We start from the raw sequence: 13,148 nt of genomic DNA on the forward strand, positions 1-13,148 counted from the left end.
AGGGGTTTGAAACAAAGCCCTGTAAAATGTAAAGCTTGGGAAAACAAAACTTTCTCTGTGGCCCCTCTTAAATGCTGTGAAGGGAAGAAGCCATTTAAAGCAGGGAAAGCCCACACTGGACATGCTGCTGTTCAGGAGCAGACTCCACATTGCCCAGCAACCACATGGTGGGGGGAGGGGTCGAGCCTGTCAGCCACAGGGCAGACTGGGGGGAAGGGTCAGCCCTGTAAAATGTAAAGCACAGAATAAAACTTTCTCCGCGGCTCCTCATAAATCCTTCATAGCCATGTGGTTGTGAGGGGGAGTGGCAGGGGTGGGGAGCCCTCTAGCAGCATGGTGGGAGGAGAGAGGGCGAGGAGAGCCCACCAGCTGCGTGGATTTGGGAGACGGAGAACCTGCTAGCCATGTGTTGTGGCAAGGTAGTCCAGGGAAATTTAAGTGGTCAGGGAGCACTGTGATAATGTTAAGGGGACAAACTTTAATGAAACTGCCCATGCTGCTTCCAGGTTGCAAAAAAGAGACATCAGCCCCCAAAGAATAACAGAGAGTGAAAAAGAAAATATGCTCATACTGTGTGAATGCAGGGCAGGAAAATTTGCCAGAGTGCTGTATAGTGCCATAATAGATTACTTACTGGCATGGCAAGGTATGTTATCATAGAAGCTGAAATAAATCAGGCCTCCCCAAAAACCTCATGCGAAAAATAAAACTACCTGGTTGAGATCTTTATGGACAGGTAAAAGCAGCCAGAACGGACATCTGTCGGGCGTTCTGGGGTACGGGATACCTCTGGAGGCCAATAAAATTGATTTAAAATAATGCTGTGTCCACACTAACATTAATTCCATCTTTTAAATTTGAACTTGGTGTTATAACACCTCAGAGGGGTGGGGCAAGAAAGTCAGCCTTAGCACCCCTTAAAATTAACCTAATGGTATTTGCAGTGAAGACAGTCACATTGTAAAATTGAGAGAAGTGCCATAAAATTGACTTTATGCTCTAGTGTAGACAGAACCATTGACTCAGACCTCTGTGTGCCCTCAGCGCCAAGATATGTTTGAGTCTTACTGAAGTTGTGTGCGCTGGGTAACTGGGTCAGTTCAAGGATATTAGAAGGAGAGGGTGGGTGAAGTAATATCTTTTAGTGGATCATGTTTAGAGTTCTGTGTGCCTTGGAAGCTTGTGTCTCTCACGAATAGATGTGATCAGAGGTCAGCAACCTGCAACTCCAGACCTGCGTGTGGCCTTTGAAGGAGTCACTTGCGGCTCTGAGCGTTGCCTCCTCTTGCAGTTCCACAGGCTGCCGCCTCTTAAACAGAAAAACTAAATTCAGTTGCCTGCCATTAAACAAACTGAATTTAGTTTGTTTTTTTTTTAAATTAATTAATTAATTTATTTATTTAAGTGGAGGCAGCTGGAGATGCTCAGCAGGGAACCCTGGAAGAGAAAGCTGGCAGGGAAGGGAGCTGCCCCTCATGAGGGAAGTCTCAGCCAGCGGAACCGTGGGGAGGAGCTGCCAAGATTGTCTCAGCCGGAGCTGCACACTCTGAGCCGAGTTTCTTGTGGGTGGGTGGCAGGAGACTCAGAGGGTTTAGCTGGAGGGTTGTGGGGTCGGGGCCCAGAGTGATTAAGCCTGGGGATTAGGTGGTGGGTTTACAGGATGGGGGGGAGGGATGCAGAGTGGATTTGGGGGCTGAGGCAGGTAAAGCCTGGAGCTGGTGGTAACTTAACTTTCTAACTGGTACAAATCATTATGTGAGCAGTGGTCTTAAAATAGGGGTAAAAAATACGGCTTGACGTACTTGTTAAGGACTGTCTCCTTTCACATGCATTGTGGCTCTTGAAGAATTGATTTTGTAATTGAATTGAAAAAATGGCTCTTCCCACTATTTTGATTGCAGACCCCTGAACACGGTCCAATAAAAGCTATATCTCAGTCACTTTGTCACTCTTACATCCTGGGATTGACATGGGTACAACTACAGTGAATGCAGCAGTGGAAGATGATAAATGTAGTTGTCTGAAATGGAAACTTCAACAACAGGAAGCAAACACTTAACATGACATCTACTTCCTGAGAATATGCAAGAAATAATACATCATTCTTTGAGGTCTCATCATCTAATAGTGACTTCAGAGAAATTAAGGAACCACTTATTGCATCTCACATACTTCGGAAGGGACCACCTCAAACAGGAAATCATCATATGCCTCCACCTACCAATGGAAAAAAAATCTCCCCTGTCCTCCAAAAGCTACCTGGAAATCATCCAAGAAATTTTAAAACAGTTATCTAAAACAGCAGTCATCTAGCACAAAAAACAACTAAAACTACTCCACACTTACAGAACACCACCTCCAGGAGAAACTACAGCTCCAAAACACTCTACATGACACCTGAGCCTCATCAGTTTGTCAAGACTACCCCCCACACTGGAGCTGAATTATGTGTATTCTTTACAGACTGAACTCCTGTCCCACTGTGGAACCTGATACCATACTAACATTGAGAAGTAGAATTTTTTCCACCATCTCCATTTCAAATAATTGGTTGAGAAATAATGCAGATTTAATGTTAAATAATGAATAATTAAGTCATCAGTTATTTGATGATACATCTTGAAGTCCAATATTTCATGGCCTGGTCATGTTAGAAATATTTTTGCAGACTGGTAGTTTGAAGAACTACAGGTTGAACCTCTCTAGTTCAGTACCACGAGGACCTGACTGGTGCTGAACAGAGAATTTGCCTGATGATGGGAAGTCAGTATTTTCTAGTACATTGCCCACATTTTCACTGCTTCCTGGGCTCTTAGAAGACATTTAGGGGTGAATTATAACTAAATACCAGCACAGAACACTGCGAGCCAGGACTGGTGGCTGGAAGCAGACTTTGAGACCTTGGGAACCTTGACCACACCCATGATAAGTGGTTCTCTGGCTAACTAAAATCATGTTGGATTCTGAATGTCATCAGGCCAGAGTGACAGACTAGAGAAGTTCAACCTGTAGTCCTCAATCAATAATCAGAAAGAAAATGTTTTTTACTCCCTGCAGTTCTGTGAGTAAACTTTCTCTAGCTCTGGACTTTTTTTTTTTTTTAAGTTTTGCTGAGTTTTCTCTAACTTTATTACATAAAATAAAATTAAATTAAATCTTTTGAATAGCAGAAATATGCCTAAATCTTAGACTGTGACATCATCATGCCTTAAACAGTTTCTTGTCTTTCTGCTACAATCTTTTTAAGTGTCGTAAGAGAATGCCTTCTCAGTTCAGAATGTGTCAAATAAGCAAAGCAAAGCAAAAAAAAAAAATCATAATGAAAGTTTTGCTGATCCTTTGGTCCAGCACTGAAGGCTCTCAGACCTATTCAGCAAAATATGGTATTTGTATAAAGTGTTATCCCAGCCACCCCTCTCTTTATGGGAAAGGGGGGGGGGGTACCACTGATATATATTATCCAGTCAGGTGCAGTTACCCTATATTTAATGCTAAAATCACCAAACACTTCAATTTTCTGAGCAGGTAATCTACTTTATTGGTTTTCCTTACTGAGGCTTTCTGTATAGTGTTTTTCTTTCACAGTTTCTTTGTTGTTTTGATATTTCGTATTGGGCATAGTGCTATTAAATGCTACATTTATAGTTCCCTTGAAGTCATCAAATTTAATGGAGTGTCTCTGAAACAAGTGACCATTTAAAAACATAGGGATGTATTTGTTTTGATTTCATGGGCTGACCAGAGAGGCAAGCTTTTGAAACACAAGCCAAGAGCAAGTGGAAATCATTGTAACGCTGCAAGCCAACACAAGGATATGGCATTATCACAGTGTACTTACAGCTATTCAGACTATTTTATGGGTGTGCTCTGAGTAAGGACACTATTAGAATTACTCTGCCTATCACTGGAGTTCTGCTTTCCTTGGGTTCATGTGAGCTGTTTGGTCGCACAGCAAACATTACAAAGTAATTTAAAATGGACAAGAAGAAAGTACATTTAATTGAAACTAAAAGGGAAAATTAGGTAAACGCCAACCTAAGTCCCCTCTAAGCTGCATGGCCGCACAACGGGCCTGTTAAAGGCAGTGCAGCCACAGGGGCTTGGCCTCAAGTTTAGGTGCACAAGGTTGTGGCTGGGGAGATGCCTTTCCTCCAACCCTGGAGCTGCCGCAGCTGGGGAGAGGCGGGAGGGACATTGGTCCTCAGCCCAGGTGATGCTGCATAGAGGGAGGGCTGGGGGGAGTGGTCCCTGTAAGCTGAGCACTTGGGCAGCCACCAAGGAGAGATTCAGGTGCTGCCCAGCTAATTAGCAAAGCGCCCGCAGCGGGCAGCATGTGTTCCTATTGGTGGTACATAGTCACACATGCCTTGGTGCCCAGTTTATTCTGCCCCGAATGGAAAAATTTAGAGGGAACGTGGGCAGTGGTCCCAGTAAGCTGGGGGCTTGAGAACGTCCAGGAGAGATTGAAGTGCCGCCCAGCTGATTTAGCACAGCTCCCACAGCCGGCAGTATGTGTTGCCACAGCACCGCTATATGTATCTCGGTGCACATAACAAAATTTGTGCTGCATGTGGATGGAGACAGCTAGAGGGATGCCTGGCTGGGGAAGTCCTTTCTCCCTGCTGCAACCCCAGGGCAGCCTGAGCCTTGAACTCTTCCTCCCTGGCACCACCCACACTCTAAACCCCTCATCCCCTGCCCCACCGCAGGAGCCCCTCCTTACCCCAATCTTCTGCCCCAGCCCTGAGTCACCTCGTGCATTACAAAACCTTTAGCTCTGCCCCCACTGCTCATCACCTTCATAATTGGTGGATGCACCAAAATTCATTCTGTACATGGATGTAAAAATTGAAGGGGATGTTGAACATGACAGCTGGAAGTTGCCATGGAAACTTGGGTTGTCTTGATTAGTTTAAAGAAAAGTAGGAATTTCAACATATGCTGCTGGCCCAGACCTGGAAGATAGCTTCTACAGTGCCCTTTAAAGCCTTGCTGTGTAATGTTAGTTCAGGACTGATGAAAAAGAAGAGTGCTACATGCTTAAAAAGCACCACTACTTATACATGGGCTTGGTATTTACTGTAGCCCTAGTATTTAAATAAAAACATACCTTTTCTTCTTGTTTTACATATGTGACTCCACAGTTAATAATACCATAGGCCAGTGGTGAATTCCAGAATGGATTTCAGCAGCATCTAACAATGCTACTGCCATTGCTATACCTTGTTTTTTCTTTCTGTTGCAGCAAGGTAAAGAAATATTGGGTCATGCTTGTTAGTATATGCATTATAGAATTGATTTCATGTTTTTTGGTGTTACATGCACTTTTTGATAGTGTTAGAAAAGTACAGGCAAACTCATAAAATGGAACCTGTATGAATTTTATGTTCACTGTATCTGCATTTTTAATGGAAAATACAAAAATTATATGGCACCACTGAACTGCAAGGAGTCATTAGCTAAGCACTTGAACCTGGAGTTTGTTAAAATTGCTAAATTAGTTTTTGACAGCAGTCACCTTTTCTGCAACCTCAGTAAGAATTGATTGGGAGTTGAAAAAGCAAGGAAACCAATCTGTTCTTTTCCAGACTGTGATTAAAAATGAGAAGGAAGGAGGTGATCTACTAGTTTTAAAAGTCTGAAGGACAGCCCAGATGACTTAAGACTGTCTCATTTTCAAACAACTCAGGCAAATAGGAACTTGAGCTCCAATCACTTTCACGTAGGAATATTTGAAATTTTTCCCAGGCTGATCTGAAATATTTAGTTCAGTTTGCTGACTACAGTTAATCTCTATTTTTTTCCTTTAATAATGTGTTTAGTTATAAATGTGACGCGTGATTTACTAAGAGAGACTTGTGTACTCACAATATTTAATGTTATTTTGTTTAATAAAAAGAAAACTGTGTACATTATTGTGGGTTTTAAATTTGTTACCATCGAAATGCAGCTTGACACACATTAGCCGTGTCTACACGTGCACGCTACTTCAAAGTAGCGGCACTAACTTCGAAATAGCGCCCGTCACGGCTACACGCGTCGGGCGCTATTTCGAAGTTAACTTCGACGTTAGGCGAGACGTCGAAGTCGCTATCCTCATCAGGAGGGACCGTGTAGTCATTGCGCGTCCCGCAACTTCGAAATAGCGGCCATCAGCTGAGGGGTTGAGAGACCCTCTCTCTCCAGCCCCTGCGGGGCTCTATGGTCACCGTGTGCAGCAGCCCTTAGCCCAGGGCTTCTGGCTGCTGCTGCGGCAGCTGGGGATCCATGCTGCATGCACAGGGTCTGCAACCAGTTGTCGGCTCTGTGTATCTTGTGTTGTTTAGTGCAACTGTGTCTGGGAGGGGCCCTTTAAGGGAGTGGCTTGCTGTTGAGTCCGCCCTGTGACCCTGTGTGCAGCTTGCCTGGCACCCTTATTTCGATGTGTGCTACTTTGGTGTGTAGACGTTCCCTCGCAGCGCCTATTTCGATGTGGTGCTGCGCAACGTCGAAGTTGAACATCGACGTTGCCAGCCCTGGAGGACGTGTAGACGTTATTCATTGAAATAGCCTATTTCGATGTTGCTACATCGAAATAAGCTACTTCGATGTAGGCTTCACGTGTAGACGTAGCCATTATGTGCATAAAAACAAAAAGCAGTCAAGTAGCACTTTAAAGACTAGCAAAATAGTTTATTACGTGAGTTTTCGTGGGAGAGACCCACTTCTTCAGACCATACATAAAGTTAACTATCCAATAAACAGGCAATGTATTGTCTTACGGATGAAAACATACAATTCATAAGAATATGAAAATATTAACATATGTAATTGCTTAAATAATGTACATAGTTATAGTGTATCTTCCTAGGTAGCAAGATATATCAAATCTAGTGTAAAGACTATTCAGTTGTGAATTTGCATGTTCTTTGTTTAGTGCTTGCTTATGTCCATTCTATGCTAGTTACGTGTGTGTGTCACCTGGAGAGTTACCAGAGGTTTTTTCCTTAGGAGTATCCTTAGGACCAGCTCTAGCACCCTCTGGACCCAGCCCAACAGCCTCTCAGTTCTTTCTTGTGCCCTGTGATGGTTGTGGGGAATAATCCTTCTTGCTCTTGAACGGGTTCTTTTCCAGTGGAGTAGAGTTTTCTGTACATTTTTATTCGGTATTTATTTATTTATATAATATCCTGTATATTGTATAAGTATTGCAATTACTGTATATAGCTCTTGCATGCATTTGTCCTTGTTGTCGAGGGGCATTCACCCCAGGGGCTGGGCATGTCCCAGTTCCTGGGCTTCAACCTACATACCTCCTGTGTCAAGCTTATGCCACTGAGAGACGTGTGCTCTAGTTGTCTAAAGTGCCTCAGGGAAACTCACATTACAGAGAAGTGAAAGGCTGGCAGGAACTTCAGACCACACCTTCAAAACAACGAGGACGTTAGTCTGAAGGTCTTACTCATGGAGCAGCCCTTCGACCAGTCTTGGAGCTGAGCTACTCCGAATTAGCACTGAGCACTTCAGCTTCACTGCAAAGCGTTCCACTGGCATTGTGCTCTTCTCGTCACCATTTTCCGTCACTGGTTCTGAGGAACAGGCATAAGAATAATCACACTGAGAGAGAACAATCTTCAGTTCCTAAGAGGGGCAAGTTGGCAGTGACCGTCATAGTGAGACCTGTGTTGATATACCTGTCTTCACCAGAGCTACTGCTGGCTCTGATGACCCTGGCTAGAGTACTGAGTCTTGTCTGGCATAAAATGGAAGATCTTGGTATAAGCTGAAGAATGGCAGATGTAATTTTCTCAGCCCTTTCATTACCATCTTCTTCCCTTCCTGTGGCCTCTCCAGCCCTACTGAGGGGCATGGTGGCTGAGGATAAAATCAGAGAGGCAGTGAGGTTTTAGAAGCAATCTTCCTTTCTGCCCTCCCAGGTGATCCTGTTATGCCCTCCTTGTCACTACATCTTCCTCAAGAAGGGAAGTTCTTGCTCAGCACCGTTAATACAGAGTTAAGAGCGTCAGACCCTATCAGAGCATCAAATGCATTATACTTAAATCTGTAAAAAAACAGAAAATGGGGAGTTAAGGTAACCACCAGCCCTGTTCTTCAACCATGACTCTCTTTTGTTGATGCCCTGTTCTCTGTTGTATTGTGATGTTACCAGTCCTTGACCCTCATGCTAAAGATTTCTTTTGGAATATCAGACGCACTTACCTTTACCTACAAAATAAAGCAGCAGAAATGTAGCGCTTTAGAGACTAACAAAATGATTTATTTGGTGATGAGCTTTCATGGGACAGACCCACTCCACCTAGTTTCGTGTTGTCATGCATGTTTACATTCTGCATATGTAAATAATGCTGAAAGCTTCTATTAGCAAAGCAAAAAGGGACATTCAGTTTATTACCTAAAATCTTGGGAGATGGAGCGGGGAGGTAGCAGGTTTTAAGATGATGCCTATCTAATGGAAGTATTAAGCAGATATTACTAAAGTGGATGAAATATTAATAATTTTCTTTTGCATCTTACATGTGAGATTCCTGTAAAGCCATCTGAGTAGCACTTTGACATTTCTTCTTCTGGTATTTGCTTTACTTGTCAAATGCTGTTTAGAGTTTAATTAAAAAAAGAAAGTAATTAAAAATCCAAGCTAACCAGGATCTTTGAGTTGACAGTAATGAGGCAATCAGCACATTGGAACAGTTGTGGATTTTTGTCTGATTACACTTAAAATTATCTTTTAGTTCTCATATTATAAAAATGGTGAAATGTTTTTGTACTCAGTACATTGAAACAGAAAGCGTGACTTTTTAAACAGTTGCTGACTTTATTAAAAGTCTGAAAAGTGTTTAAAATCTTAATTTCAGAGCTATAGCATGTCTTTTATTTTGCAAGTGCTATTTAATTTATATGCTAAAATCATCTTTTAATAATAGAATATATAAATGTGTAAATTTAATTAATCCATCTTTTTTCTTTTTCTTTCTAGTGCGGTTGGCACATTTGCTCGAGCTTTGGACTGTAGTAGTTCTGTCAGGCAACCTAGTTTACACATGAGTGCAGCTGCTGCTTCCCGAGACATCACACTGGTAAGAGGTTTGCTAAAAATGCTCTAGTTGTGCTGTTTTGCAAATGTAGGAACTCAGCAAACCAAGTTGCTTCAGGTCTGCCTTCCAGTAGATAAGTGGTCAGAAGATACCTGTGACGATAATTATGCATGGTGTCTGCATGAATTAACTAAGACTCTGCTCTTGCTCACATTGAGGTTAGTAGTACAGAGCTGATTGACTTCAGTGGGAGCAAGATCAGACTCTAAAAGTGCACACTTACTCTGCTTGTTAATGGTAGATTTTATGGATTTTGCACTATCCAGTTACTTTGAAAAATTGAATCAGCGTTTGCATTTGATAAATATCAGTGAGCATCAGCAAAAATCAAGCTATGCGTTCTTATCATTGTGTACAAACCAAAACCAGTGAGAAATTTAAAAAAAAAAAGGCTTTACGCTAAATAGATCACCAAAACCATTGTGACATAAAGAGAGTTTTATTTATTTTATTTTTTTGTAATCACATTGACTCTCACTTTTAGTAAAAGAATTAAGGTGACTGTTTCATTTGATACTATTATTATTTCGTTGCTTAAAAAGGTTAATGCTTACTATGTGTTTCAGGAGGGGGGAGCAGGGGCAGGAACCCCTGGCCTTTAGTGTGGATCTGGATCGTGGCTCATCTGGATCCAGGGCTCAGGGCTTCCCTCCTTGGTATTCAGCCTGTGGCAGGGTAGAGGTTGCAGAGCCCTGAGCCTCACAGGCCAGATAAGGCAAGCCACAGTCTGAGCGGAGCCCGTGGGATAGAGACTGGGAGGCCGAGGAGCCAGGAAGGAGCTCCAGACTCTGCTGCCAGGGGAAGCAACGGCAGCCTGGACAGCCTGCCTGGAAGCTTCCTACCACTTCTCTGTGTGGCCAGAATTCTGACCAATCAGAGTGGTGGAGGGTAATGCTTGGGAGCAGGGGTGAGGCGGTACAGAACCATGTGCAGTTGGGAGTGCTGCAAATGTATGTGAACCCCCGTCATCCAGACCCTGCGCCCCCAGACAGCTGCTGAACCCCGCCTCCCACCCCTACCTTCACTCCCACCTCCTTCCTGCACCTACCCTCCCAGCCCCCTCCCTTCCAGTCCCCAAACCCTCCTGTACCCTTCCACTCACCTCAATTCACACACCTCCAGCCTGCTCCTGGACCCACTTCTGCCCAGACCCTCAGACATCTCCTGCACCCCTCCCGCTCAGATCCCCCACCTACAGCCTGCTCCTGCATCTTCCCTCTTGCCCAGACCTCCCCAGTTCCCACCTTGCTCCTGCACTCTCCATCCTGCCCAGACCTCATAGCTCTGGCCCTATACAGTTGGGACCACATCACTGAGGTGGGTTTCTTTGTTTTGTTTTTTGTTTTTTTGTTTATTCTGTGACTGATTTATCTACACATCAGTGTTCCTCGACCTGAAAAAGGTTCCTCACCCCTGAAATCGATTCAGTGTAACGTCCCTAAATATGATATTTCAAAAAGCCCTACTCCCTTAAAAATTATGATTTTAAATGGCTGAATCATCATTAGGCTCTTTAGGCCTCCTGGTGGTGCTCCTTGGGGGGCAGGGAAGAGGGTTGTGTGGCCTGGCACTGACCCCAGCATTATTGCTCTCGTGTGTCCGGGCTGCTGGCTGGCTTCCCTCTCCCTCTTCCAGTGCTGCGTCCAAGGGCTGAAGGGGAGGGGCTTGGAACAGGAGGAGGGGAAAGACACACTTACCCAGGACGCTGGTGGCAACATGTTGAGCCCTGGCCACTCTGTTCCTGGTGCAGGTGCCCCCCTCCCCCCCAGCGGTCACTCTGCAGTGTAACTGTGTCTCCTGTCAGCACCCTCCCTTTCCCTATTCGGAAAAACAATCCCATTCCTGGCACATCCCTGACCTTACTTTAAGTTAGGGTAAGAGGCAGCTGCATACCAAATTTGGTGGTCCTAGCTCTTACCAATTAGCAGGAGCACTTTCAACAAACACATTCACGGATAGACTCTCAGACAGTCAGATGCACAGACTGTCTAAAATATACATGTAGATGTGTCGTATAATAAAACACCAGAGGAGCTACCAAAGGCTTTATTGACATATTATTTGTTGGTTTCAGCGTGTCCACTTTTTTCACATTAATAACCCCTTCTCCTTTTCTCCTTGTCATAGTATGTGCTTGACATACTCTTTTCCATAATGTCGTTTCTGTCACATTCCATTGTTAATTGGTGAACGTGTGTTTTGAGAAGCACTTAAAGTTGATACATTCATTAACAAAGCTCATGGTGTATTTCATTAATACTTGGAAGTGACGTGATGTGGGTATATAATCCTTAATACATTGAACTGAATGTGTTTTAGTAGCAGTTAGTCATTGCGCTCCTCAAGTTTAATTAATAGGGATATTGCAGTGGCCTAAGCTCCCATATGTTTGCCAAATAAACGTTTAATGTTATGTCACTAGGTAGTGATTTAAAGAAGGTTTCTATAAACAAGAGCAAGGGTTATAACTTTAGGTGGATTGTATGGATGGGACACAGTGCAGCAGTCCTACCACATTGTGGGCAAGCCAGGGTTATCCTCACGCATCTTCAGATGCGCAGGATGGTAAAGAGGCGTGGCTGGGAACTACAGATCGATTAGACACCCTTTTAGAAGCCTGGAGAAAATTAAAAGGTTGACTGCTAGGATGTTGGAAGGGGAGGATACCTTAGAGCCAGAGGGATTACACACCATCACTGCAGGTATGAAATATGTGGTTGTGAGATACCAGTAAGTTCTGTTTTTTCAGAAGAAGATAGGAGACCCAAAAGGCTTTTTCATTGTTTTGTTTTTTGTCCCCCTTCAGCTTGGTAGCTCTTGTACAATGCCTAGCTAGGTGGTGATAGGTATTTTAATGAAACCTAAGCTGAGTAGACAGAATTGATCGGGTTGCATTTTACAGTGGAATTAGTTCCAAAACATCTTTTAATTTAATAAATCGGAAGATGAAAGATATTCTAAGACATTGTTTGGATGTGACAAAGCATAATGCATTTAAAATGTATATGTGAAGCATTTAACTTATGTGTTCAGGGTCTGGAGCACTTCACTGCAGTATTGGGTCCTGAGACTTTTATGGTACTAATAAATTTCAGTGGGACGATACTATTACCATCTTCCTTGGATCTCTCCCTTCCCCAGACCTCAGGTTCCTAATTGGAATGGTTGCATATACTAATTAGCTTCATCTGTAATGGATCCTAGCTTGGATATTTCTTTTTCTGGTTGCCAGATGGCTCCAGATCCTTGGAGAAAGCAGACAAAAACAGATGTGAACTTTTGATGGTCTCAGACTGCTATAGCCTCTTCAGTCTGCTTCTGCCTTAGTCAGTACCACTCACATTCCATGATGTACATGTGCAGTGCTTTTTTTTTTTTCTGTAAAAACAAAAAAAGAGTACGCAGCCAGCTCCCTGCCCCACTCAGAGTTCCTGCGGCAGTGGCTGCAAGGGGCTCCGTGCCCCAGGCAAGCCCCCGTCATAAGGCTGAGGGGAACCTCTGCCCCTGGGGCGCCCAACTCTAGGGCTGCTAGGGTTCCCTGACTGGGTCCCTGGGGCTGGAGCTGCTGGCGGAGCTCCATGCCTAGCCAGCTCCCACCCACAGGGCTGGCGGGGGTCCCCCCCCCCACACCACCCAGCTGGAGATCGAGGCTGGGGCTGCCAGGGTTCCAGTACAACATAGCAGCCCATACCAGCACAAAAAAAAAGCACTGTAGGTGTCTACCTGTGCAAGGAGTGAAGCTATAGAAAGCAACCAAAGGCATTACTCATGGACCCTGCCTCAGCATCCATTGATTACCTCAGAACAGCTGAGTGAAGAATGCAGTTATTTCTTCAGTTGCTTCGAAATACCATTATTGCCAATATACAGAAAACAAATTCGTGTGTTGGCAGCCAGGCCTAACCGTTTCCTGGAAACTACCATGAAAAGAACAAGTTCAGAATTGTTATTCACTCACTCAATTGTCACTCATCACTGAGAGGGATTCTGATTTAACAGCTGCTTGACAGAAATTCAGTCTGCTTTTCAGGACTGTTGAGATTTAAATCTGAGCCT

The 13,148-nt window shown here is 43.9% G+C and overlaps 1 protein-coding gene across 2 annotated transcripts in view; it reads left to right on the top strand.

Annotated features, from left to right (window-relative positions):
* MTA3 (metastasis associated 1 family member 3) overlaps positions 1–13,148 on the top strand; it is a 178,072-nt gene that overhangs the window by 112,953 nt on the left and 51,971 nt on the right. For both annotated transcript variants that reach the window (XM_074989605.1, XM_074989606.1), the window contains exon 8: positions 8,975–9,074. In XM_074989605.1, the coding sequence (XP_074845706.1) occupies positions 8,975–9,074 (100 nt within the window). The remainder of the gene's footprint in view (positions 1–8,974; positions 9,075–13,148) is intronic.

Source organism: Carettochelys insculpta, chromosome 3 (assembly GCF_033958435.1).
Source record: "Carettochelys insculpta isolate YL-2023 chromosome 3, ASM3395843v1, whole genome shotgun sequence".
In the NCBI taxonomy this organism is placed as follows: Eukaryota; Metazoa; Chordata; order Testudines; family Carettochelyidae; genus Carettochelys; species Carettochelys insculpta.